Source organism: Ctenopharyngodon idella, chromosome 3 (genome assembly GCF_019924925.1).
Source record: "Ctenopharyngodon idella isolate HZGC_01 chromosome 3, HZGC01, whole genome shotgun sequence".
NCBI classification, from domain to species: Eukaryota; Metazoa; Chordata; class Actinopteri; order Cypriniformes; family Xenocyprididae; genus Ctenopharyngodon; species Ctenopharyngodon idella.
In genome coordinates this window covers 22,741,116-22,768,840 of record NC_067222.1, presented here as the reverse complement: position 1 = coordinate 22,768,840, position 27,725 = coordinate 22,741,116, and the positions used below count along the sequence as shown (strand labels likewise).

Genomic DNA, 27,725 nt, shown 5'->3' with positions numbered 1-27,725 from the left:
TGTATTTTATTTTTATGACGCTTTTTTGTTATTTTGGAGCATGAAAGCCCCAGTCCCAGTTTATGTTCATTATATATCATTAAAAATGACTAGGAATGACCAGGAAAAAGGGACCAGGATATTCTTCTATAATCCATATATTGGAGCATACAGGTTTGGAACAAAATGAGGTTGAGTAAAAAGGCAGAGGGATAAAACTGAATTCTTGTCCGTTAGATTTGTGCTAGCTATTAGACGTTTGCTCTTATTTCATTGAGAATACTGTTGAGTCTGTGTGTTTGCACAGCCGTTCTGATCTTACATATGCTTTCATTATTCACGCTCTCAAGTCTTTTTTTCCCCCCACAAAGTACCCCACGCTTGTGCTGTGCAGTTTAATGGGCTTAAGATAAAATCTAGTGTCTTTGTCTTGAATGACTTAAGCTGCAATTACTGATGGTCATGGAGCTGGAGGGAGACTCGGCTCATATGATCACATGGCAGTCCAGATGGATAGTCTTGGTAACCCACATTGGAGTTTTTCTCCAGTTGAAACATTTCAGGGATTTTTCGTCCCCCCTCTTTTTGGTCAGAATGAGTTCCTGGAACTGGAGGCTACATTTCCACCCTAATGATGGCAATCACAGCCGAGCAACTGCTTCCGTTCCAGTGACTGAACAATGACCTTTGACCTCCCCAGCCATATTAACCAGTGCAATTACAGTAATCACCAGCATTCTGAGAGTTTTTAATTGCATTCAGGTAAACATGCACACACATACTTGCTCTTCAAAAGCCTCATATAATGCATAAGGGATGTGACCTTTGTGCTGTCTTTAATATGTGTTGGTCCAATCTGTTAATGCATTTTTCTAGTTAGTTCTAGCATACGGAACCCCCTAGAGGGACATGGTGATGGAAAAAAGAGGAATAAATATATATTTATTCTTATATATATATTTATTTATTTATTATTATTTTATTTTATAATGCTTGTGTTCTTTACAAAAGTTTTGCGTTTCCTCTAGAAACTTTGCATTCTCTTGCAAAGAACACAAAAGTTTTGCAAGCTAATTCAAAGTTTTTTGGGAACACAAATATTTTGCGAGAGATCGCAACATTTCTCGAGGAACGCAAAATATTTGCGAGAGAACGCAAAAGCATTGACGTGATTTTTATTCTTTTCCTCCCATCTCATTTTTTTTTCCTTCACCATGTGTCTTTAGGGAATACAGTGCCTGCATGAGGTGTGATTCTTGTCTTCCTAATTCCTATTTCATATTATGTGAGATAACTGTGTTCACGTCCAGCAGATGAATGGATGGAGGGATTGATGAATTGATGGATAGGTGGATGAAAAAATAAGTGAATGGATGAATTAGAGAATTAATGGATGAAAAGTAGTGCAGATGGATGGATACATTAGTGGATGGATGTTGGAATAAGGAGATGGAAGATTGAATGGATGAATGCGTGAATAGGTGGATGGATGAATGAGTGAATGGATGAGCAGAGTGGATATGAATGGATGGATGGATGTTTGCTGGACGAAAATTATACCTATGACTGGGATATATGGCAGTAAGAAGGGATGGAGTGTGAAAGATGATTATGCAGTGTGTATGTGCTGACTTTGACACTCAGTGTGTTAATAAGCTGCTCTGGCTAAGTGTGTTTGTGTGTGCGCATCTGACGCTCTCATATTCAAATGAGCCTGTACATCTTTTGTGCTTTTCTGATCGGCTGTCGTGTGAATCTTGTGGTTATTGAGCCACTCTTAATCAATTCAGAGCAGCACTTTATCTGTCCACATACTGATATCATGACGGTCTCACAGAATTCCCAAATATTACCATATTATACAAAATTAACATATGGAGAAGGTAGCATGTATATGGGTTTTAGTATCTCATATGGTGTGACTCCGCCTCCTTTGCGTTGTTAAGCACCCCCTCGTCATGACAACAGCATCTCTGAATGAGTGACGCGTCTCCCTGGGCTCTTAAGCAGTGTTGTCCTCGTCACTCTCACTCGATCTTTCCAACTCTCTCCCTCTTCTTGTGGCACCTCTCCTCTGCAGGCTGAAAATAGCCTGGTGTTTAAGCGGCCTGGGGGGCCGCAGGCGTGGGATATAATTGGAAGAGTGACACCTCCTCGTTTCCTGTCCCAGGTGACACTGTGACTTCCACCTGCGCAATGGTCTGCCTTTTTTTTCCTCTCTGTCTCTCACACTATATCTCTCCATCCCCATTCCAACCGTCTTTCCTTCTCTTTTCCTCCTCCCACTTCCTCCGAAATCTCTCCTGTCACCTCTTCCCTCATCTTGAGTATCAGTTTCTCAAGATCACTAGATAGATGCTTCAGATCAGCAGGAGTTTGCTTAAAGTTGAGAGAACATGACGACTTGGATTTATCTGTTTGTAACGAAGGAAGAGGAGAGATCTGTTTTTGGATGAAAACGGTGAGCACTTTGCCAATCTTCTTTCTCTGATTATCACTTACGCTTGTTCTCTTTTGTGTTCGGTTACACTTGTTTTGTCAAGCATCACTGTTTCTATTGCTCATTCTTAAGGTTTGAACAGACTCCTAACCTAAGTATTAAACTTTGGTGCTACAGACGAGAAATTATATCTCAAATTGTGCGGCTTGTTGTGTGCTATTATTTTTCTTTGTGATTTTTTTTTTTTTTGTGATTGAGACGTGTAATTGTTAACTGGAAGATGTCGGCTGTTGTTGGGCTCACGTCTGCGACAGTTTGGCTGATGTTGAATCGGCGTCAGGCCGTCAGTGAGGGAAATCACTCTGATTGGCTGTTCAGTTTATCAAATGAGTCAATGAACGAGAATAAAAGCAAAAGTAATGAAAGAAAGCAAAGAAGTAAAGACAGAAGGCTGTTCTAATATGTGAATATTTTACAACATGAGCTGTCCTAATCTCGGTTGACCTTTTTGAATGACAAATATAGACTATTTATACCTGCTGATATAGACTGTTTTTATTTTCTTCCATACATGCTAGTCGCCGCTAGTTTTTTGACGTCGGCTTGGTGTGTCACGGCCTGTAAGTTTAGGGCATCAGGAGTCCATATAGGGGTGTGTATTTATGTGGTACATGAATTTCATTCATGAATAGTGATTTCATTTTACTGTGTTTTCGTATGTTTTTCTGGATCAAGAAATACATCTTAGGAGTCTTTCTTCGTCCAAAAGGTGCTTGACAAATGAATGTGGAACATAAGTCTCAGATATGTGTGATTGTCTGGCAGAAACACATTGTACTTAAAACATCCACATAGGAACTAATCATAGCAACTGTGGACACAGTCTAAGTTGCTCCGGTCTCCAGGCCAACGCTTTACATATATTACCAGCATCATTTGAGGATGCCTGTTGTCGGCTGCCTTTTGCTCCCTTGTGCCACCTTAACACCAGGGACATAATGAGCCGTCACTCCTCATTAAAATGGAATCACAGAACACAAATCATGACCGATGAGTTCTGATGGGTGTTGGGAGCATGGGCTGACCAGCTGTTGTGTTTTTTGTATCAGAACCATAACAAGAAACTTCTACACTTAAAGGAACACATCACTTTTATTGAAAATAGGCTCATTTTCCAACTCCTCTAGAGGTAAACAGTTGAGTTTTACCGTTTTCGAATCCATTCAGCCGATCTCCGGGTCTGGCGGTAGCACTTTTAGCATAGCTTAGCATAGTTCATTGAGTCTGATTAGACTGTTAGCATCTCGCTCAAAAATTACCAGAGTTTCGATATTATATTTAAAACTTGACTCTTCTGTAGTTACATCGTGTACTAAGACCGACGGAAAATGAAAACTCAACTCAACTTTTCATTTTCCGTCGGTCTTAGTACACGATGTAACTACAGAAGAGTCAAGTTTTAAATAGGAAAAATATCGAAACTCTTTGGTCATTTTTGAGCGAGATGCTAACGGTCTAATCAGATTCAATGAACTATGCTAAGCTATGCTAAAAGTGCTACCGCCAGACCCGGAGATCGGCTGAATGGATTCGAAAAAGGTAAAACTCAACTGTTTAACTCTAGGGGAGTTGGAAAATGAGCCTATGTTCAAAAAAAGTGGAGTGTTCCTTTAAGCAAGTGTGAGAGAGACGTTTGATTGTAGTGTTAAAATGCATTGCATCCAGGTGTGAGTTTCTACCTCTTGCGGTTTAATAATGTTCTGAGAGAGTGGCTTCCTATGTAATTATCATCACTGCTGTGGCATGGCTTGCTTCTTTGATTTAAGAAAAAAATTATATACAAGTTGTTTATGCTGAGTGTTGTTTATGGTTATTTTGCTCTTGGTGATTGCATTAGCTTGTGCTAACTTCCTCAGGTGATGATTCTTGGATATACATTTCCTAATGTGTTAATATCACAAGAAAAAAAATTGTGAATGTGTGGTTTTGACAGGTTTTCTGCAGAAGAAGGGTGTAAACTGCCTCAAAATACAGCCCAAGGGAAACACTGTCATTCAGAGTTTAGTTCTCACAGCTCTAAAACAACAATCTGTCCCCGCTATCCTATGATGTTTCTGTTAGTTTCTTCAGCTCATTTTTTTCCCCACTATATTTTTGAGACATGGAACAAAACTTGTTTTTACCTCCCTTTAGAATGAAAAAAAAAATGAACTTTTTCATTTTGAAAATAATTTATTCCTTCACTTTTTTTTGTTTTGGATTTTTTTTTGATTGAATTACTTACCTCTCCTCAGACCATAAATGAATTATAATAAATTAATTTAGAATTATTTATAAAAACATATTGATAATATCATTTCACAATTTTTTGATTTATTTATTTTTATAATATAATATTATATTTTATATTCATAATTTTAGGTAATTGTCTTGTTTTCTGTCACAACCATGATGTCTCACCTCCATAAACCAATTTTGTTTTTTGTTTTTTATTTTAATCTGGTTATTTTTATATTCAGAAATTGTTAGCAACACTTGAAAGTTGAAACACCAATAAGCTAATATTTTTAATATATTATTCATCAAATAAATCAGTTATTTTGTTGGATTTTGCTTGACTGTGACTACGTTTCAGTAGATGGATCTTACAATCTGTGAATTTTTTAATACAATCATTAATTGAAGCAAATGTGTCAATGTAAGATTTGTATGACATGGTAGTACACATTTTATTGATATATGATGCTGTGATAAATAGCAAGAAAAACGCATTTAAAATGTAAATCAAATGTAAATGAATACCTCCGATTTTTTCAGTTTGTCTCTCATGCCTCAGAAAATCAGTGTTTAATCTTTGAAGCCACTGCTGAGCACTTCAGATCAAAAACCAAGTAGGCATCAGTCAGTGGCTCAAGAGGAAATGTGTGCTTTTTGACTATATTTGCTCAAGATTGAGCTCACCAGTCATGCATTCTTGTCTATTCAACATGTATTTGACATGAGGAGTCTAAATTCACTGTGCAAAAACAGCAAAATGATATTATACGACATCACAATGAACATTCAGTCACCTTAGCCAATCCCAGCATAGAATCCTCTGTCTACACTGGGATCACCTAATGGTGTTTCCCTGTGAATGAGTGTTGGGTTTCCTGTATTAGCAGGTGTCCTGGCAGTTCTGGTGCTGGAGAATGAGAAACTGTATGACAGCATGAGCTGGAATGGAGAAGCACTGCCATTACATTAGTAACAGATCGCTGAAGATCTGTCATCTTGAGACCTGTCCATGTGGGAGGCTGACTGTTAATCGTAGGCATATCTTTAATATACAACACTTGTCACTTTCCGGTGCTGCCACGAAATCTTTCACACCTTTGCTGACGTGGGTTATCGCTGCTTATGTGCCAAGACTTCCTCAACCTACTCAGTCTCAAACAGACAAAATAATAATAAAAAAAAGAAGAAATGTTAGTATATTCTCATATGAGGGTTATTAGCACATTTGGCTATGTGATCATTTAAACAATTGGTGTGTGTGCTCTTATTTTCATCTTGTGCAAATCCAACAGATGGCACTGGACTGTTGAGGCCTTTTTTTTTCTTCTTTTTTTTCCCCCTCCTTACACATCATTACTTTGTAAATGTACCTACTGCTGTATTTCTGAAGCATTCTGACTAGTATTTTTCCTTTCTAAAAATGTCCTAAAGGAATTTTTTGCAATGTTCACATAACTCTCTCTCATACTCACACTGGAGTGAGGGACACTTGAAAATTTGTGGCTTTTTAGTCTTTGCTGAAAATTCCTTGAATGAAAAAAATGTGACTGGAAGATAAAGTGCGCAAATATATTTTGATTATTTGATCTAATTGTGATCTGGTGATTATGTAGTAACTGTGGCAGGCCTAAAGTAAGATCTTTGAGTTTTTAAAATTGTATTTAAAGGAATATTCTAGGTTATTTGCGACATACTTTAGAGGAATAGTTCACCTAAAAATGCAACCTAATCAATGTTGTTTTCTTCTATGAACACACAAATAATGATATTTGGAAAAATGTCTGTGTTTTTTGTCCATACAATGAAAGTCAGTTGGGTGCAATATTGTTTTGCATCCCAATGAGTTTCTTTGTAAAGGTAAAAACAGTTGAATCATTCTTCACAATATTTTCTATTGTGTTCCACAGAAGAAATAAAGTCATACAACATGAGGATGAGATCATGACAGAGTTTTCATGAAACTCTCTGTTAGACATGTTAGACAATTACGTGACTTAATGTGACTCTGAATCCAAAAATTTGACAAAACCAAGTGGTGTTTTTCTTAATTTGTACTGCTCAAATTATAGATTTGGAAGTTAGATGACTGTATCATTGTCTCTTTTCCGGTTTTCAATTGTTGTTTCCTGGGTTATATACACTCAAGTGTTACTCAAGTAGCTCCCCACTGTCCAGACTCACACTTGATTTGGCAAGATAGTTTCACAGAAGATGCCAGAATCCAGAGCATCACTGTTCTCATAAAGTGTGTGGGGTTTTTTTTGTTTTGTTTTTTTTATTTGTTTTTTTGAGGACGTGGGAAGTCTGCCTTTCTCTATGTACCACATGCCATTTTTCAGCGTTCTCTCAGGGTTTCTGTCACAGGAAATCAGTAGGAAGTGTTGTAGTTGTGTCATGTAGGTTAAGAAGTCAGTACTGTTTGAATAGTCGAACTCGTCACACAGTATTGTAAGCACTCTGTTAGCTCCTCACTTGGTTCATTTTTGAAAAAAGAGCAGTAGCATTTGTCAATTGTCTTAACATTTGTATTGTCTCATTTTTTTCCCTTAATGTGTTTGCAATTCAGGGATTCAAAATCAAGGCTATGAGACGTGGCGGAGTATAAAACCTCATTTTAACCACATCAACACATCTGCTCTTAAAACACACTGCATTGTTTTGATGTTGTGTTCTCTGTTGTGTCTGCATAGCAGCTGTACTTTTTCCCGCAACATCATCCCCTGAATGTAAATTTGGTCTTTGTACAAGCTCTGTTTCTCAACAGACTGGCTGACCCAGACCCCCTTTCCTTTTTTACACAATTGGTAGCAGTAAAATAAAAGCTTTGTGTTCACTAAACAACAATTTTCATGAAAAAAAAAAAAAAAAGGAAGCATGGCATACTGTTGTTCTTGAAGAAAGTGTATGGATGAGGCTTAGTAAAATCTAGAGTTTAAATCTTAAATCTTAATTTTAGAGTCAATTTTAGTTAGAGATAGGTGGCCTCCACCCCAAACCAGATACTCTAAGACAGAAATGATGGATTGAGCATCTTGGGATTATAGTGAAACGTGACCTGCTTGGACCAAACTCTCTCACTCCCAATAGAATATATCTCTCGGGGCCATAAGGGTCAGAGATGAGCGACCCCCCCCCGGCCCCTTTAGTTTTAGCAGCCCCGTGTCTGTGACCAACAACAACGTAATCCGACCCCCAGCCTTGCACACTTCGTTAAGCACTACCATCTGTTTTTGTGCTTCTCCCCTGCCCGTCACTTTTTCTCCTCTCTGTTTGTTTTGGGGTCATCCTGACCGTCTCTTATCTCTGGCTCTGAAGATGTTAATGACGTTACAGTCTGTACATGTAGTCTAGTGAAAAGGGGGACCTTTCCTTTGGAAACCAGAAGCTGGGTTTCCTCAAAATCACTCCTGGCTTGGCCGGGACTCTTGACCTGGATATGTTCTGGACTGGTAAGTCTAACCCGTCGCACTCTCGTTCAAGAGTTTTTCATTCTCTGTTTGTGCGGGTCTTGCGTGTATGCATGCGACACATGCCCTTCCAACATTTTTAACTGCGCTGAGCAGGGAACACAGAGCGATGGGTTTAGTGGTTTCTTGCTGCTCTTGCTCGCTCCCTCCCTCCCTCCTTTTGTGGTGTTTGGACTACGACTCTTCAGACTCCTCATGGTTCCTGTTAAAGCTTGAGCCAGCGGTTTTTCTGAAGCTCAGCAGAGCAACCAAACCGCCGTCGAAGTCCTCTCCTCCCCATTCACTGACAGCCACAAACTGTTCTGAAGGAGAAAAGAAGCTCATTTTCCCCTCAGTCCTTGCGACTGCATGGACCCCAAAAGGAACAGATCGAACTCTCCCTTTTCACTGTTCCCCTGTGGAGCTGGACACCAGCTGTAAGCAGGGAAAACCGCTTGTTTGGATTATGGATTTCGCGTCGACGGTCAGGAAGGCGTGTGCCGGAACGAGGGCCAGATGCACGTGGCAGAGGAGGAAGCGGTCTCGTCCGTACGACCGCACAGGACGAACCAGCCTAGGGGCGACGCGACCGAGTCGGACCTCTTCGCTCCTCAGGCAATGGATGTCTCACTTCTGCTGTACATCTCGGGCCTGTACGTCCAGTCTGAGCCTGTCCGATCAGTCCTTGCTGCAGTCAGGATGCTGCACCAGTCCCAGAGGTGCACAAGGTATCGTTGGAGATGAAAGAGATGGACAGAGAGAGGTATATGGAGAGGAAGTTTGGGTGGAAGAAGTTGAAGATGATGAGGAAGGTGAGGATGAGAACGAGGATGAGGAAGAACAAGACGACGATGATGATGAAGAAGAAGAAGAAGAGGAGGAGGACAGTAAAGAAGAAAAAGGTGAGGTGGAGATGAAGAAAAGGTTGTTGAGGGGAAGCTGACTGAGATCGCAAGAGGATGACTGAAACGCCAAACTTAATGTCATTCTCATTCCATCCAGCAATAACACATGCGTCTACTCTTTAGCTTTGATGCATGGAAACGCCGCGCTCTCATGCAAGCTGAGTGTCAATTAGAATGATGGAGATGGACTGGAGACCCGCCTGGGGTGTAATCTGTCTCGATTAGAAGAGATTTCAGAGTAGATGAGATGTATGCACGGTCGGGGTGTGAATGGTTTGAGTTGGTCTAGAGCGGGAGTGATGATTGATGGGCCCCACCGTGGCCTTCAGATGGCAGTCATCATCAGTACCACTTACCTTGTTGTGGTCACATGGGTTTTGTTCACACTGCAGGGGAAATACGTTTATTTTTCAACTTTAGCCCTTTTTGCTAGCACATCCACATTGGTTGACATTGTAACAACACTAACTCATCGGTTCACCTTTAGCATTATATTAGCATTTAGCATACATTATGTTTTTCATGAGGGAGGTATATAAATCTGAATATATTAAGAAACAGGAAAGGGTGTTACTCTACTAAAATCATGTTCTCGTTGTATTATCAGTTTCCCTCATATTTTGGTCTTCCATTCATGTAGCTCAAACAGTAGCAACACCAAGGTCATGGGTTAAAATTCCTTGGAATTAATGAACTGATAAAATGTGTACCAGAATGCAATGTAAGTCTCTTTGGATAAAAGTGTCTGCCAAATGCATAAATGTAAATGTTATTTTCCAGATAATATTTAAACAATCTATAAGATAATAATTTTTTTTTTTTTTTTTTTTTTTTTTGTAAAGGGATAGTTCACCCAAAAATGAAAATTCTGTTATTTACTCACCCTCGTGTCATTCTAAACCAGACCTAATTTATTCTGCGGAACACGAGAAGAAATTTTGAAGAATGTTGGTAACCAAACAGTTTTGGTTCTCAAAATATCATCTTTTGTTTCACAGAATAAAGTAAGTCGAACAGTTTAGGAACTGTGAGTGAATTATGACTTTCCTTTTCAATTTTTAAGTTAAAAACAAGTGAAAAAAAATACATAATATCTTATGCAGTCTTACTTCTCATGTAAATTTATCTTGTTTAATGATTTTCATATATCTTAATGAGAAAAAGTAAAAAAGACTAATTAAAAACGTATTAAGAAGTCATTTTTGCAGTGCATAATAAATGTTTATTGCGCCTGTCACTACGGGTACATTTAATGGCAATGAAAAAAAAAAGAATGAAAATCGAAGATATTGTTCAAACTGAGATAAAAAAAAATAATAAAAAAAATCATATTTCAATTGTGTCAGATTTGTATCAGACTTTCATGTATGTTTCTCTAGTTCAGAAACAGGAAAAACAAAGATGATTACAAAGTAAATCTGATTGATCTCAATGCCACAGTGATACAAGATGATCTGGAAATCAGTGTGGGTTAGCAGGCCACTTAAATTCTGGAAAGTGTTTCCACTGATTTGACACTGCATTTTTCATGCTTAAAATGTCTCACAATGACAGACCAGCCTTTTCTCTAGGCTATTTATTTAGCCAAGAGTTTGTTTGCGAGGCCCTTTGTTGTTCTTTTTTTTTTTTTTCTTGTGCCTTCTATTTCCAAACCGCCAGCACAGCCGGTCCGCAGCTTGGTGCTTGGCTTGTTAGTTGTGCCGCCCTGTTCAGACAGCCACCCTGTCATCGTGCAGCCATCTTCTCCTCCCTGTGAGCTTTGGAGTTTTGCTTGGTTAACTCAAACCAGCTTTGGGATGTTATTTTCAGACATAGACTTTGTTGGAGCAGCATTGCTTGCGGGCAAATGTAATTCAGCCCATCCAATTGTGCTTGGTGTCCCTCTCTTTCTGTTTCTCTCTGTCCCTTTTTTAAACACCCTAAGTCTATGGAATATACGTCTGCACCATTTGTGCTATAGTTACATAATATCTATCAATCTATCTATCTATCTGTCTGTCTGTCTGTCTGTCGTCTGTGTTTATCTGTCTGTCTAGCGTTCTATCATCATATCTGTTATCTGTCTGTCTGTCTGTCTGTCTGTCTGTCGATCTGTCTATCGATCTGTCTAGCATTCTATCATATCTGTTATCTATGATATGTCTGTCTGTCTATCGTCTGTGTGTGTCTGTCTGTCTGTCTATCGTCTGTTTATCTTTCTGTCTGTCTGTCTATCGTCTGTGTTTGTCTGTCTCTCTAGCGTTCTATCATCATATCTGTTATCTATCGATCTGTCTGTCTGTCTGTCTGTCTGTCTGTCTGTCTGTCTGTCTGTCTGTCTGTCTGTCTATCGATCTGTCTGGCGTTCTATCATATCTGTTATCTGTCTGTTTGTCTGTCAGTCACCATAGCAACATGCTAACAACTACCCAGAACACTCTAACATCACAACCTAGCATAACCTGATCTCATACCACATTTACATGTGCTTTATAAATAAATAAATACAATTTAGTGACAGAGTAATATTATCCAGGATGATCTGTAATGTGTGTTTGAGAAAGAGCTCCAGTGTGGCTAACTGCAGTACTGTTATGGTAGGCTTCCCTGCAGTTGAGTGGGGCAGTATGCAGCCTTTTGCAAGTGTAGGAAACCCTGTGTCAGAGGCAATGGAATGATATTTGAATTATTAGTTTAAATGCGCCCTGCCTCACTAACTGCAACCCTGCTATTAGAAGTTCAACGATTGTATTTTTCCTCCCCTTTTTTTGCTGAGTGTTACATTCTCTGCTACGCAAGCAGCTTTTTGCATGTGTGGTTTTGTTAGAAGCCATGTGTCAGTGATTGCTTTTATACAGCACTGATTTCTGCTCTGATTTTTAAAAGCCCAAGGACTGTATAAATCATACCTTTGTCACTGGACCAATCAGCATGTTCATTCCTATAACCTCTGCTGCAGGTCTGTGGATTTTACAGGAGGCAACGACAATGTTTAAACCCCTGCAATGCTGATGTTTTTTGCTCTTGTGAAAGCAAAAACAGCACGCTTTCCCGTGGGACTGTGCTTCCCCAGGGGGGTCCGAAACAGGAAGCGGAGCTGAATTTGTTGCTCTGTGGTGGAGTTAAAGAGTGAAAATTTAAACGACTCCCAGGGGGGTGTTAGAGATGAGACATACGATTTAAACATCTGAGGTTTGTGGTGATGTCATTGGTTTTGTCATTTTGAATAGCAGACTGAACCCTCAGGTTTATTTGTTTTTAAAGGGTTAGTTCACCAAAAAATGACATTTCTGTCATACTTACCCACCCTCATGTCATTCCACATCAGTAAGACCTTCGTTCATCTTCGGAACACAAATTAAGATATTTTTGATGAAATCCACAATGAAATTACCACATTCAAGGTCCAGAAAAGTAGTAAAAACATTGTTAAAATAGTCCACGTGACTGCAGTGGTTCAACCTTAATGTTATGAAGCAACGAGAATACTTTTTGTGCGCAAAAACAAAAATAACGACTGTATTCAACAATCTCTCCTCTTCCCTATAATTCTCCTACATTGTTTACGTTGTACACAGTGCAGTGCTTCTGTGTACTCTGTCAGAATGTCAACTCTGTATTGGCCGGTATTTTAGTATAAACATAAATGCAAGATACATTTATTTATTTTTTTTTTTTTTGCACATTATGTTTTTAAGTTATATTATTTATTATTTGCATCATTAGCTTTTTTGGTTACCGAACAGTATTTATGATCAATTTTTATGTTGTTTTCGTGATGATAATTTTACTGGTGGTGGTGTGGAAGGCAGTTGTCAGACTTTTAGTTCAAAGCTGAATAGATTTGAATAGATTCTAATCGCAGCTATAATAAACCTGTTGGTCGTAAATCACCTTGTATTTATCTTTATTTATTTATTTTTTTTACCGTAGTGCAGCTCCCCACTGATGCCCCGCCCACCCACACATGTCTCCAACCCCCTGCGGCCTGTCTGAGTATCAGATAGCTCATCATCACTCGTACAGAAGTGCACTGATGCGTGAAAGCTGCCCTTTTTTAGCTGTGAGATTGTCATACATTAGTACGTGTGTACGATTATTTATGTTATGCCTTCAGATATGTGTGTGGTCCACAAATATGTGAATGTTTTTGAATGTCTTGTACTTGCATCGTCAGGCCTTCCTTTAAACCACAGATTCTGACAAGTTTGTGAATCATTAGTTCAGAATGGTCTGTCTTTCTTTTTTTAATCTGTGGGCACAGTGCTTTCTTAAACGGATATCATTGTGAGTCAAAAGAATAAAAAGCGAGCGTAAGAAAAACAAACCTCACAGGCTTTATTCTTGTAATGAACAGAAGTTTCCACCATTGTGCTATTCTAGCTCCTGCTGGTGTCATTAGTGGGCTTCTGAACTTTATTACATGCTGTCACAAGTGACATACATCCTGCCGGAGGTACAGAGCAATGGAGGAAAAATATAAGAGGAATTTTCGGGTGGAGAATGAATGAAAGAGACAAATGCTTCAGCACAATCTTTAGCAAATCCATAGTTGCCATGACAACATTTTTGTGTTGCAACTGCACCACCGAACAAATTCCCATGTGTCGACTCTTGTATTATAGAGACGCGAGATTCAAAACAGGAAACCAATTTGTAGGCTTGGTTATATTGTCTGGAAAAAGTATTGTTCTTTGCACAGCTTTAAACGGTGGCTACATAGACAGTGACCTTCATAAACAAAATGCGCAAGTTGGCCAAAAAAAAAAAAATAATAATAGTGACAAGCGCTTGTTTTGTAGCACCAATGAATGCTTCACTTTTACAAAACCTGTATGATTTATTCCTGCTTGACATGTAACAAATTAATAATTAATTTGCATTAGAGTCATTAGCTTTACTTTGTTGACTATACACTGTGTTGTACGAACAGCACCATAATATTTCATAAATTTCCAAATGCTGTAATTGAAATATCTTAGAAAAAACATTTGCTTCCATCCTCAATATTATTTTGGTATTATTTATATACTATTATAGTTTTATTAATATTTTCAATTAGTTTTTATTTTTATATTTTCAGCTTTCATTTTAATTTAAGTTTGTTTTTTAGCAATTTTATGTGATTTTGTTTTGTTTTTTTCCTACTTTATTTTTCTTTATATATATATTTCTATTTAGGTTTGATTTTATTTCAGTTTTAGTTTTAATTGTTTTTTTTGTTGTTGTTTTTTTTTGTTTGTTTCAGGTTTATTTCAATTAACAAAAATGTCTTTTTACTAAATACATTTTTCATTTTTGTTAACAATATCATTGGGGCATCATAAGTGCAATTGAACTTTAGAATCAAAGATTAAAATGCTTCTATGGTGCCCCAAAAATACTGTCTTAAGTGGCCAACTTAATCTAAGGCACAGCCTTTGACCTATAGATGCTGTGCCTGATTAGCGTAATTAGCTGTAGCATTTTATTCTTTCATATCTGTTTGTCCGAGTGAATTTTGAAGGCATTGTAAAATATCCAATATACACTATATTGCCAAAAGTTTTGGGATGCCTGCCTTTACGTGCACATGAACTTTAATGACATCCCGTAGGGTTTAATATGGAGTTGGCCCACCCTTTGCAGCTATAACAGCCTCAACTCTTCTGGGAAGGCTTTCCACAAGGTTTAGGAGTGTGTTTATGGGAATTTTTGATCATTCTTCTAGAAGCGCATTTGTGAGGTCAGGCAGTGATGTTGGTGAGAAGGCCTGGCTCACAGTCTCCGCTCTAATTCATCCCAAAGGTGTTTTATCGGGTTGAGGTCAGGACTCTGTGCAGGTCAGTCAAGTTCCTCCACACCAAACTCCCTCATCCATGTCTTTATGGACCTTGTTTGTGCACTGGTGCACAGTCATGTTGGAACAGGGAGGGGCCATCCCCAAACTGTTCCCACAAAGTTGGGAGCATGAAATTGTCCAAAATGTCTTAGTATGCTGAAGCATTAAGAGTTCCTTTCACTGGAACTAAGGGGCCAAGCCCAACCCCTGAAAAACAACCCCACACCATAATCCCCCCTCCACCAAACTTTACACTTGGCACAATGCAGTGAGGCAAGTACCGTTCTCCTGGCAACCACCAAACCCAGACTCGTCCATCGGATTGCCAGACAGAGAAGCGTGATTCGTCACTCCAGAGAACACGTCTCCACTGCTCTAGAGTCCAGTGGCGGCGTGCTTTACACCACTGCATCTGACGCTTTGCATTGCACTTGGTGATGTAAGGCTTAGATGCAGCTGCTCGGCCATGGAAACCCATTCCATGAAGCTCTCTACATTTGGAGGTTTGGAGGTCTGTTGCTGTTGACTCTGCAGAAAGTTAGCAACTTCTGCACACTGTGTGCCTCAGCATGCGCTGACCCCGCTCTGTGATTTTACGTGGCCTACCACTTCATGGCGGAGTTGCTGTTGTTCCCAATTGCTTCCACTTTTGCACAGGTCGCAACCTATCACGGTACCGCGCTTGAATTCACTGAGCTCCTGAGAGCGACCCATTCTTTCACAAATGTTTGTAGAAGCAGTCTGCATGCCTAGGTGCTTAATTTTATACACCTGTGGCCATGGAAGTGATTGGAACCTGAATTCAGTGATTTGGAGGGGTGTCCCAATACTTTTGGCAATATAGTGTATATGCCCAAATGTGCATATTGAAATGCCTAAAAACGCCTAGGTGTTCAGGTCATTAAAGGTATTGAGGCATAGATGGCCATTCGTACCATATGCTTTGACTGAATTAGCATATTTAGCTATAGCATCTATTGTGTTGATTTTTTTTCTTGTTCAGGACTCATTCAGTATGTTATACCGAGATTTTTTTTTTCTTTTATGTAGTTTGTACTTTTTAGGACAACTTATAAAAGCTAACCGTAGCTGCTGTGCAGAGCTGCTGCTGCCTGAGGCTTTGGTTTATCTGAGAGAAATTTCGAGTCTCTGAGGATGGGTTTGACAGTAAGACGAGCATGTGCCTTAGAGGTGAGGCGACTCGCCCGGTATTTCTGGGAAAGACTGTTTGTTTTGCTGTCGGTTCTTTTCGGCTCTGTTCTGATGGTGAGAGCCAAAAGGCATGGGGAAAAAACTAATCCTGAAAAAGCTCTCCTCACTGTGGATTTAGCCTCCATGGGACAGCTATTCTTTTGAAGTCTAGCGATCAGCCTTTGACTGGGATTGTGAACGCACTGGCTCAGACGCTTCATCTGCACTCAAGGTTCAAGAAACGTTACGACACTAAGACATTCTTCTGATAAGGATTGTTAGGTAGTTTAGTAGTGTGGTGGGGTGTTTTGGGCTTATCTCACAGCTAATTCACAACAGTGAGTTTGGAAGTGTGAGCTGGTTTACATGTCCTTATCTGTTGTGTTTTCAAAAGATATATGTTTTGCATTCGAATGGGACTAAAAATTGAGACTGAAATTCGGATGAGACCACAGGTATGCAGCATTGAGTCTGGATTTGTTAGTGACCGCCTAGTTGTACTGGACATTGGACAGTATGGAATTGCAAGAATCTTAAGAATTCCATTATTGATGGTCAAGTCATGGAAAGCAATTTCTCTGAATGCCAGAATTACTTAGATGTACACAGTCTTTACATTTCCTGCCAACATTACTGCAGATTTGGCAATACCAAATACATAATTACAACTAATTATTCCATTGTAGCCACTGTATATAAAGATTATATTTCAAATAAATGTTTTCAAACTTTGTATTCATCCAAGTATCCTGGATGAAAATGTTTCACGTTTCCGCAAATGTATTAAACAGCACAACTGTTTTCAGCATTGATAATAATACTTTATAGTTTTACCTCTCTCTTTTTTCTTTTACTCTCTTAGGGGATGAAAGCCAAGAACTGGGTCCTCCTCCATCTGTAGACGAGGCCGCCAACACACTGATGACGCGACTGGGGTTCCTGCTCGGGGACAAAGTGAACGAAGGGCCTGGTGGAGCACAGTACAACATGGAGGAACAAGATGACCCCCAGGTTTGATACATGCATTTGATGCTCTATCCAGTCTCTATCATTATTCTTTTAAAAATAACTCAAGTGACTTTTTGGCCTAGTGATGCTGGGAGGTGCTTTTCTGCAGCTCAGGGTTTTGTCAGTGGGCGGCTCCCTACCTCAAAAACACAGATATTCTTGCTCTCTAAATCATGGCAGATGTTCTTGGGTTTTGAATGAACACCAGCCGTTTGCGCTGGTGTATTCGTACAGTTCAAGTCAAACTAGGCATGTCACACAGACAACAGATGCTGAAACCCCTGCCGCTACTCTATTTACAGTCCACACTGATCTTACCCATGATTCTCCAGTGCACATCTGCTTTTGGGTTTCGAGTGCTTAGAAACCTTTCATTTAATCCAACATGTGTTCAGTTCAATATTCAGTACAGTAACGTATTACTGGTGTCAGATGAATTAAATCTAGGGCTGTTATTTTGTTATATTTATAAATTAATTGCTTAAAGGGGACATATCATGAAAATCTGACTTTTTCTGTGTTTAAGTGCTATAATCTGTTCCCAATACATCTACCAAACCAGAAAACGTGAAAAAACGTGATTTTGCTCCCCTTATGACAAAGGAAGGGGATCTTATTATAATATTACCCATGGCGCTGTCATTTTGTTTTCGCAAGCGAAAACGGTGTACTAGTTCTAAGGCCATGGCAAAAGTTCAAATAAAGCATGCTAACTGTTCTTGTCGTTGGCTGCACAGATGAGCACAGAACACTATTTAGAGTCTCGTTAGCTTGGATAGTCTGCAAGTTGACCCTGGCAAGCTCAATTGCTAAAAAAGGAGCGTTTCTGTCCGAGCAATATTTTGAAAAAAATATGCAAAGACTATTCACAGCATTTGATAGCAATTATAAACGTTAGCCTGGTGTGTATGGCTCTGTTTGGCAAACAGGTACGTTATATATGGTGGGCCCATACGGGTTTTGCACAGAAGATTAACATGACGGCACATGCTAGTCGATGAGTTGAATCAACTCCACAGCAACTCCACAGCAACTCCACAGCAACTTCTTCCTGAGTCTCTCCATCAGTGTTCGACTCTGGTTTGAACAATGTAAGGCTGAACCCCATTACTGAGAGTCGTCATTTTGGCTGCGTGAGATTCTCCAGCTTTGTTGTTGTTGAGTATCCGAAGCACGAGCTGTTAAAGCTCTACCCTCTTCTGACAAGGGGGCAGGGAGCAGCAGCTCATTTGTATTTAAAGGGACACACAAAAACAGCATGTTTTTGCTCACACCCAAATAGGGGCAAATTTGACAAGCTATAATAAATGATCTGTGGGGTATTTTGAGCTGAAACTTCACAGACACATTCTGGGGACACCAGAGACTTATATTACATTGTGAAAAGGGGCATAAAAGGTCCCCTTTAATATACTGATTAAATACAGATTTAAAAAATGGCTTTAGAATTCAATATATTTTTGTTTTATTTCCAACAATGTTAGAATTTCAAGATTAAATTGGTCCAATGATACAAAAATTACATATTATGGAATTAAAGTCAGCATGAAGCGGAAGTTGCGATAGTCTTTTCTTCCCATATTGTGATGTATATCTGAGTGAAATGACTTCTCAAACAAGAAATGTAGAGTGGGGCTTGATTTTGTCCATCAAGAATTGATTGGATGTTTGGATGGTTGTGGTTTGCTATTGCTGTGATGTCATGTGAGTGACAGGTTGCCCCGCCCTACGTCAGTAAACACGTCATCAGAGAAGAGATGTTACTGCAAGAAGGAGTTATTTTGATTAAAGATGACAGTATTAAAAAAAAATAAAGTTGTGTATGGATAAATCATTTATAGTAAATACTGCAATACTTCATAAAAATGGTCAATTTTGATTTCATGGTCAATGAAGATGTATGTATTTTTTTCATATTTTATAATGTATTTCTCATGTATTTTATCAGTGTTTTTTACATTAATAACTAATAACATAAAATTAACAACTGTTATTAAAACAATTATTTAAAAAGCCAAAATGTAGATTAATAATAACTAATAATGGAAACAGCCTTGCCATTCTTAAAATGTCGTTTTGGCCTCTTGCATGTAGTGCTTGTTAGATTCCTCTGGTTAAAATCAGAAGTGTTTCGTTCTCTCTTAATTGTTTGCAGTTCAGTTTGACCTCATTGATTTGACTTATAGCTGAGTTCAGGAATGTATCACACAACACTATGCTATATATGCACTAGAACACAATCCTGCCGTCCACAGCTGGGCAGAGCTATTTCAAAGGCTGGTCCCTGCCAAGCAAGCGTGGTCACCGAAAGGCCACAATTTCTCAAAACACTGATTCAGAGCCAATCTCTCCCACGCACGAAGCCTGAATTGGACGAAAAGGTGTAGACCGAGTTATTTAGACATATTTTGGAAGTTATTGAGTCCAAGATCTGGCTCCGAGCGCACTGCTGTTTGTAGTGAAAAGAAATGTTTTATTATTTTTCAGGGGTTTTCAGTCATAGTAGACATTCCAATGTTACCAGTTTAAAAGTGCTAGATAGCGCACTCAAATTCTTTCCGCGCTTAAGGCCAAAGGAGTATAGGCTACTTTGAAAGGCTCGCACGCTCAACTGTGCACGAGATGGAGCAGGACGCGGAAAATGAAGTAAGGCCTATACCCGGGCCTTAAGACAACTTTTTATTTTCTCTCACACGGCACAGAGAAACAACTTTCTAATAAAGCGACCAAACTGCCTGTCAAGTGATAGACGAAACTGACAATGACTTTATCTTTTTTAAACTGAAATGAAAGCCAATGTGGATAAACATTCACAGCTACTACAGAACACCACACAAAGATAAAGAAGAAAATGAATAAAAATATTTTGGATTAATAAACCTAAAAATATAAAGGCCTATATAAATAACTGCAGAAAGGCCACACTGCAGATAGATATGCATTTCATATGTCGGCAAATCAAATTAAATAGGCTAAATTGCCTGTGCGAGCAAGCTTTAACTCTACAGCGCAACATTGATGCACCAAAAAACAATAAAAAATTAATTTACAGAATTGAATTAGAACAGAATATACCGTTCTAATAAATAAAAATAATAATAAAAAATGAAATGGTCATAATCAAGTCACAAGTGCAAAATGCAGGGGAACATATAGGACTATTCAAAACACAAGCCACAAATAGTTGAATTAGATAACCCAGAGTGATCAATATTCACGCACATTAAAAACATTTATTAACAGATTCTTTCTTTTCACATTTTTATTCATAGCATTATCTTAATAGGCTGTATATTAACTTATTGGGAGAAAACCGGTAGGCCTGTGTAAAATCAGATATTGAGCACCCCCATATCTCGTTTCATAACACCTCTGCGAAGATTCGACTGTGAGATTGGTAGTTGAATCAGGCTCCTTCTATCGAAGCTTCGAATCGTCGACTGTTCAGGGTCACCCCTAGTTTTATTCAAACCCTAGTTTGTGAAATCAGCTATAAGAATCTCATGTTGCATCAGAGCCGTGATTCATTTTAAAGTTGTGTTTTGCAAATTTATCCTTAAAGTCCCTGTAAATCCATATTAAAGTATGTGTTCTGAGTTTATCACACCACAGAAAAATGTGTCATTAACCACCCAGCCAAATTTGAATGATTAAAAAAATTGCCAAGTAAATGAAATAAGTTATCAAAATTGTGAAAAAATAAGCAGTATTCTCTGCTCTCAAACGCTGGGGGCGTGTCCGCTGTCGGCGCTGAAACCACACCCACTCGCGAGAGCTGCTGTCTCAACTTACTTGTCTAATGAGTCAAACATACTGATGCATATAAACAAAAGAATCACGTTAGAGGGTTGCAAAATTTAGTAGAGTTACTGTGGACTACCTACTAATTATAACATAAGCACACACGGCAACTTGCTCTCATTGGTGGGCACGAACTGCCGAATGTTGTCGACAGATGTCGGCGCCGCGAGACAGGAGGATGAAGGCCAGGACGGGAGAGACTCTGTCCGGCCCCATATCATCGGTTGTCGATGGGACGGGAGGATGAAGGCCGAGGCGGGAGATAGTCTGTTCAGTCCCATTCACCAATAACAGCAGATTATCAGTGAATCCCAGTTGTCTCTTAGGAAAGTTTGTAAAACTATCCGGTGTAAAATTATCACGGCAGAGACTAAATTTATCCACCCCTTTTTCATATCATCGTTTTAGGAAATTTAAATAAGGAGACTGAGCTGTTCTGTATATTATCGCAACCAGGTAACATGCATTTGCGTGACGAAGGCATTACTATCTAGCAAAATGTAGGCTGTATAACTAAAGGTAATGACACTCGAGATTGAGCGGGCGAACCGCTGTAGCGTTAGGGGCGGCGCCATGCTCGGTGCGTCATCGACAGTTATATAGTGTTAGGGGCGGGGCCATGCTCGGGGGCTCTAGTGCGTCATCGAGCCCCTGTTTTATCTCCGCCCAAAAAATCCTGAACACAGAATTGGTGAAAAACTGTTTAATGCTCTAACTTCACAATTCAGTACTACATAGTTCACAGTCTTTGTAATGTGTTTCAGCAATACATTTGTATATGAAAAGATATGACTGCACACTCAACTTGCAAATAGTTTATTTACCTATACATTTGTAACATTTATAATGTGTTTAGAAACAATTCTCAGAATTGACTTTACAGGGACTTTAAATTGTTGTCTTTATGAAAGAACATCCTCTTGGTTTGCCGTAGAATCTCTTTTGGTTGCATGAAACGTATTATCTAAAACAACTTCTGGACAGAAGTACCACTGACTGACTGAAGTTCATATCCATCTGTATGATGTCATTAATGTGGCCTCCACCGCAGACCCAGAGTCAGACATGAACTCGCTTTACCACTTATTCTTTCCATGTCTCTTGCCCTCTCTTTTCTACTCTCTCTTTACTTTTTTCATGCAACCCCTTCATTATGAATTCTTGTTATCTGTTTGTTTTTCGCTTTGTCTTTCTTGCTTCCTCTCATCCCATTGGGTAAAACGATCCACCATCCTGGTAGTTTTTGTAGATCATGTCTTGTAGCCGACCTCAGCATGCCAAAATTTCTCTCTTATTTCCATTTGATTAAGAGTTAATAATTCAATGTTCTCTCAATCATATACCATAAAGCGAATAACATTGTATTCAATTACATAATATTGAGTCACTGTGGAAAAATTGTTTAAGTCAGCCCAGGCCATAAAAAAAGATAATTCCACATGAGTATGCAGTCCTCAGCAGAAATATGGGACAGTACTGTATCATTAAATACCAGTCAGCAGATTTCCACTTCTGGGGGCATTTTTGTGTGTGAAAGTCATTCAGCGGTGCTTTTCTGGAAGAGGAATCTCATACTGTATACGCAGTGGTGCACTGATCTTGCAGAATCCTTTAATATGCTGTATTTCTGCAGTGTAACAATGAGCGAACACTCTCGTTTATGAGAAACAAGCAAAACAAATGTAAATTGTTTGTACAATTATTCTTATGAGAATTGTCAGATTGAATTGAATGGAACGATTTCAGTAAGAGTTGTTTTACAAATGATTTACACAAATTTGTTCTGTTAGTGTTTCATGAATGAGGCCCAGTGAATGGCCACCTTGAACTCATGGACCCAACAAAACTTATATTAGGTGGCCTTAACTACTGTGTATTTACATTTCAATTAATCATTTGATACAATGCACTTATTGTGTTCATACATGTTTTTACATTGTACTTATATTTTTGCATGCGATTACATCTGTAATTAATTTCTGTAATTACATTCATAATTAAACTTTTGACCCATCCCTTACACTTTAACCCACCCTTAAACCTACCCATACCACCAAACCTGTCCCTAACCTTACCCGTATCCCACCTCAATAGCAGCAAAAGTGTTTTGCAATACAATATGAACACAATAAGTACATTGTACTTATTTTTTTATGTAAGTACATAGTAGTGAAGGCCACCTAATATGAAATGGGACCATTTTGTTTATTAAAAAAACATAAGCTCAAGCCTCCAACACAAACTTGGTTTGTAGGATTTTTAACCAATGAGATTTCACTGTGGGCGGGGCTAGTCAGAGCTGCGAAATAGAAATAGAAACACATTTTGTCATTTTCATTCATTGCTTATATACTTGTGGCAAGTTAGGAGTTCTCTAACTCTCTTTCTTCTGATGTTCAGGGCATCTCCATGACCCAGAGGATCAGCCCATGCTCTAGCTTAGCTAGCAGCACAGCGTCGCCCCCTCCTGGCAGCCCCTGCTCCACGTTGCCCGCTGGAGCCCCAGGTAACATGGGCAACCGAGACTGTGCTTACGGATCCATCACGAGTCCCACCTCCACACTGGAGAGCCGAGACAGCGGCATTATAGGTGGGAGATGTTATGTAGCTTATTTTAGGAAAAGAGATTAATGCTAATCATTGATGTACATGAACATAATGACTGCTCAATGCCCGTTTCAAAAATCTTTCTCGCAGCAACACTTACGAGTTACTCTGAGAATGCTGAGCATGGAGGTAAACACAGCGAAAGCTCACGGGGCAGCCTGAAACTCTGGCAGGCACAGAAGTCAATGGGTACAGACTCTTTTCTTTATCGGGTGGACGAAAACATGGCCGCCTCCACGTACAGTCTCAACAAAATCCCAGAGAGGAGCCTGGAACATTCTGTCTCTCACTCCGCCCACTCCATCCCCCTCTACCTCATGCCCCGCCCCAATTCTGTGGCTGGTAAGTTTCTGCACCTGTCAAATTTTGGCTACTGTATGTTCAGAATAGTTATATACACTACTAGCTTACGGCATACTGTGCAGTATATGGGTCAATGATGTATAAGGATTTTTGACAGGCCAATTTTAAAATACAAAAAATAATAATATCTATTGCAATTGTTCAAACATTAAGAATGTTTATAGTGTGCAATACACATACTGTATAGTTAATTAGAATTTATTATTCAACTATTCAAGCTGTCCAATCAAACATTGACTCAATGTTAAAATTGATACTGCTTCCGGTTCAGTTGTCACACTGTATACTGTGGGATTCAGTGTCTCAATCTTGGCAATTATAGTTGAACATTTGCGTACTATGCACAATGTACACTACATACTAGTGGCAAAATAGTACTAGTAGCATTTGTGGAACGCCAGTCTGAACATACTTGATTAGATTAGATTAGATTAGATTCAACTACGTACAAAGCAAATGAAATACAGAAGCGTCTAACAAATAGCAATGGAAGTGTATTTATATATTGTTTAACTGTAAGATGGCAAAAACCTCCATATTATGCTGAGCTAGTCAAGACTCAGTCCAGCGTTCAAATCCTGTTAGTTACAAACGTTCACATTCATCTTTCACCGCGTGTGAATATTTAGAGTCAGCTCGGTGTGCAGCTGAGGCTCTTTGAACACTTCTGTTCATGAATGGTGAACTGCAGAGACAGGAAATATCCCACGTAATCCAGACCCTAAAAGTCAACATACACGTGTTTCCAATTCCCTCAAAATGTCAAGGTCAGTAAAAGCACATAGTGATTACTGTGAGAGCTATAGACGTGCCCCTCTTTTCAGCTTTATGGGCCATTTGAGCTCTGGAGTGGCTCCTAGATTCTGATGCCGGCCCGATACAACAAAGCAAGGACATCTGTGTGAATCTCCTCCAGGTTTTATGAAGGGTTTGTCATTTGTGCTGCTGGTTTTGGATCCATATGTAAGAAGACAGTGTCAGACTCAGTAGCTCAGTTCCATGTAGATTTTTCGTGTACTGTTGACTTTGGATTTTTGAAGGTTTGCTAAAAGAAATTTCCCAGATAAAGTGAAATGAATAGTTAGAAAAAGAATAGGACCACGTCTAAAATCTGATTAAATAAGACATGCTTAATAATTTAAATAATGTGACAAATAAAAGTTAGCAAATTATATTACTTATTCTTTATAATAACTATAACAGCAATGGCAAAAATAATAATTAAACAAATTATTATTATTATTATGTGTGAATGTGATGTGGTATTGTTTAGTAGCCTAAACTATATTTAATACTATATGTAATATACTGTAGGTGGAATAAATTATGGTCACATTATTTCAGTTTTATTTTCATTTCAGATATATTTATTTATTTGTTTATTTTAAATGATCAAGTGATTTATTTTAATATTTATTTATTAATCCATTATTTGTTCATCTTATACATTAAATTAATTCTATTATTATTATTATTATTATTATTATTATCAGTTACTTAATTTATTCATCTTTGAATATATGGCTGTGAAGTAGTTCCAGGTTTACATTTCAATACATTTACCTCACTCTTTTTTTAATTGTTACTAAGTTTTAACAGAATGTCAAAGTGGCATACAAAAAGCATCATAAAATGGGTTTAAGTAATGACAAAATTCAATTAAGTGTGACATGTATAAGATATGAGAAAACACAAACTTGCTCCCAGCATGCACCTGAGTGAAGACAGCTGCAGCGCAGCAGTGAGTGAATGCCGTGATCTGTTTGTTCATCCATCTTTGCATCTGTCTGTTCTTGTACTCTCCTCACCTCACCTTCTTCTCTCTCTCTTTTCTCCCCCTGATTGTCTTTCTTACTCATGCATGCTCACCTCTCACACTTTTCATCTTTCTCATTCTCTTGTGTCACACTTTCTCTCCTCATCCCACCCACTCATTCCCTCTCCTCCTCTCCATGTGTGTCTCTCTCCCTCAGTCGATCTTTCATCACATCTTCCCCTTTCAAAACCTGTCTGATCTCTGAGTTCAAGATGCATTTGATTATTCTTTCAGACAAGAAAGTCTTGTATGAGTCTTGACATGTTCTCCTGTGTTCACTTCCTGTTGCACACATGCACCCTCACATATGCACATAAAACACACAATTCGAGGAGAGTTAATGTACTGGCATATTCACATGTGGGTGGTTGCTTGCTAGGGTGTTCTTGGTGGTTTCTTACTGGCACAAGTTAAAATAACCCACTGTCAAGTCTTTTGAATATTCTGGTGTCAAGAAATGGTTCAGGATTCTTCTCTTTTTAAGACTAAAGGTGCAGATACATTGGCGAAATTTTGCAACCGTTTAAAGCACAACTCGCACAGAAATCAACAGAAGCAGTGTTCTGTTGGTTAGTGTTGAATCCATTTAGAAATCTGTGTGGGGAAATCTCCTGACTACCAGCTATGGAGTTTTGTCCTCTGTAGAGGACATTATATTTTAGCGAATTTCTCTGAGACCTTACATGTCACTGTCTGGATGTCCTGTAAAGAGCACGTTCAGGGCTTTTCAGAGATACCAAATGTTCGAAGGTTTCACCATGAACACTCCCTCTCCTTGGTCTTTAAATATGGCTGACATTAATTTAGTGATCAAATTTAACACCCTTATGGAAACATGATATTTTGTTATTATCGTTTACATCTGACTAATTTTCAAATTGTTTGTCACAAATCAACATCTCAGGAAAATGTTAGGGGGTTTCAAATCAAAATATGACTTTTTGTTACGAAACAGGACATTGATTTTATACATGTCCTCTGTAGAGGACAACAGGACTTTAATCATGTTTATCAGGCATTTTGGGAGACACAACAAGTGAATAAGGAAATAAACTGTATATCAATATTCCTATGAAATATTAGATATTATTATGAAAAATCTTGCCAATTATTACTCCCATTACACTTCTTTTTTTATTACATGTTGCTCCATGAACACATTAATATGCAAAGTACATACAGCGTGTAGATACATTGTATAAAATGGGGAAAAAAACAAACATTTATGGCCATTTTACACACATATTGCATAAAGCAAAATGGTATATCAAATCATGCGGTTATATCTTTCATAACATAGTTGAGAATCAACTTTATACAAAGTTTGGTATAAAAATCCTGAAACCTAAAAAAAATTGTTTGGTGATTAAAAATTCTGGTAGTCAGGAGGATATGCATTCCTATTGAAATTACTGGATTTCTCCCGCAAACATTTGCCGAACAATGATAAATCTGAATGCGCCTAAAGTGATTTTAAGGTGAAAATTGCAAGTCTGATCAGAGATATGTAGATATGAACATGCTCAGACGTTTGGTGTGAAACACAGACATGCTTTCGGGACCAGTGCCACGTGGGGCTGTAAAACACCAGTTTAGTGATGGCAGCCAAAGTCATTGTGACGCAGTTCAGGCGGCCATAAATCCAGCAACACAGTCATGCCAGCCAGACAGTCTGCAGTGCAGATGGAGGGGGTGGGGTTGGGCAAGAGAAATGCTGGTGTCTAAATGTGTATATATATATATATATATACATATATATATACATTTTACAATGATAACCATAGCTTAGCCAATATACAGTTGGCGGTGCTGGCTAAGTCTCTTAAAGTTGCCATGAAACGGAAGTTGCGATAGTCTTTTTTTTCCCCCTATTGTGACAAGACTTCTCAAACAGGAAAAAATGTAGGAAGGGACTTGATTTTGTCAATTGGGAATTGATTGGATCATTGGATTGTTGTGGTTTGCTTTTACTGAATTGTCAATTTTGATTTCATGCTGACATTAAGGCCCACACAAACCAAGAACGGTATTTATAAAGATAACAAAACTAAACAAGTGTCCACACCAAAGGAAGAGAACATTCTGTTTATTG

The 27,725-nt window shown here is 38.7% G+C and overlaps 1 protein-coding gene across 5 annotated transcripts in view; it reads left to right on the top strand.

The window, feature by feature from the left end:
* The window catches only part of tanc2a (tetratricopeptide repeat, ankyrin repeat and coiled-coil containing 2a), a 146,968-nt gene that overhangs the window by 94,458 nt on the left and 24,785 nt on the right, over nucleotides 1-27,725 (top strand). For 4 of the 5 annotated variants that reach the window (XM_051888770.1, XM_051888771.1, XM_051888772.1 and 1 more), the window contains 3 exons: nucleotides 16,901-17,049; nucleotides 23,248-23,437; nucleotides 23,545-23,796. In XM_051888770.1, coding sequence (XP_051744730.1) covers nucleotides 16,901-17,049; nucleotides 23,248-23,437; nucleotides 23,545-23,796 — 591 coding nt within the window. Of the gene's footprint in view, nucleotides 1-2,421; nucleotides 2,441-16,900; nucleotides 17,050-23,247; nucleotides 23,438-23,544; nucleotides 23,797-27,725 lie in introns of those variants that run through there. The other variant, XM_051888773.1, reaches the window with a different exon arrangement.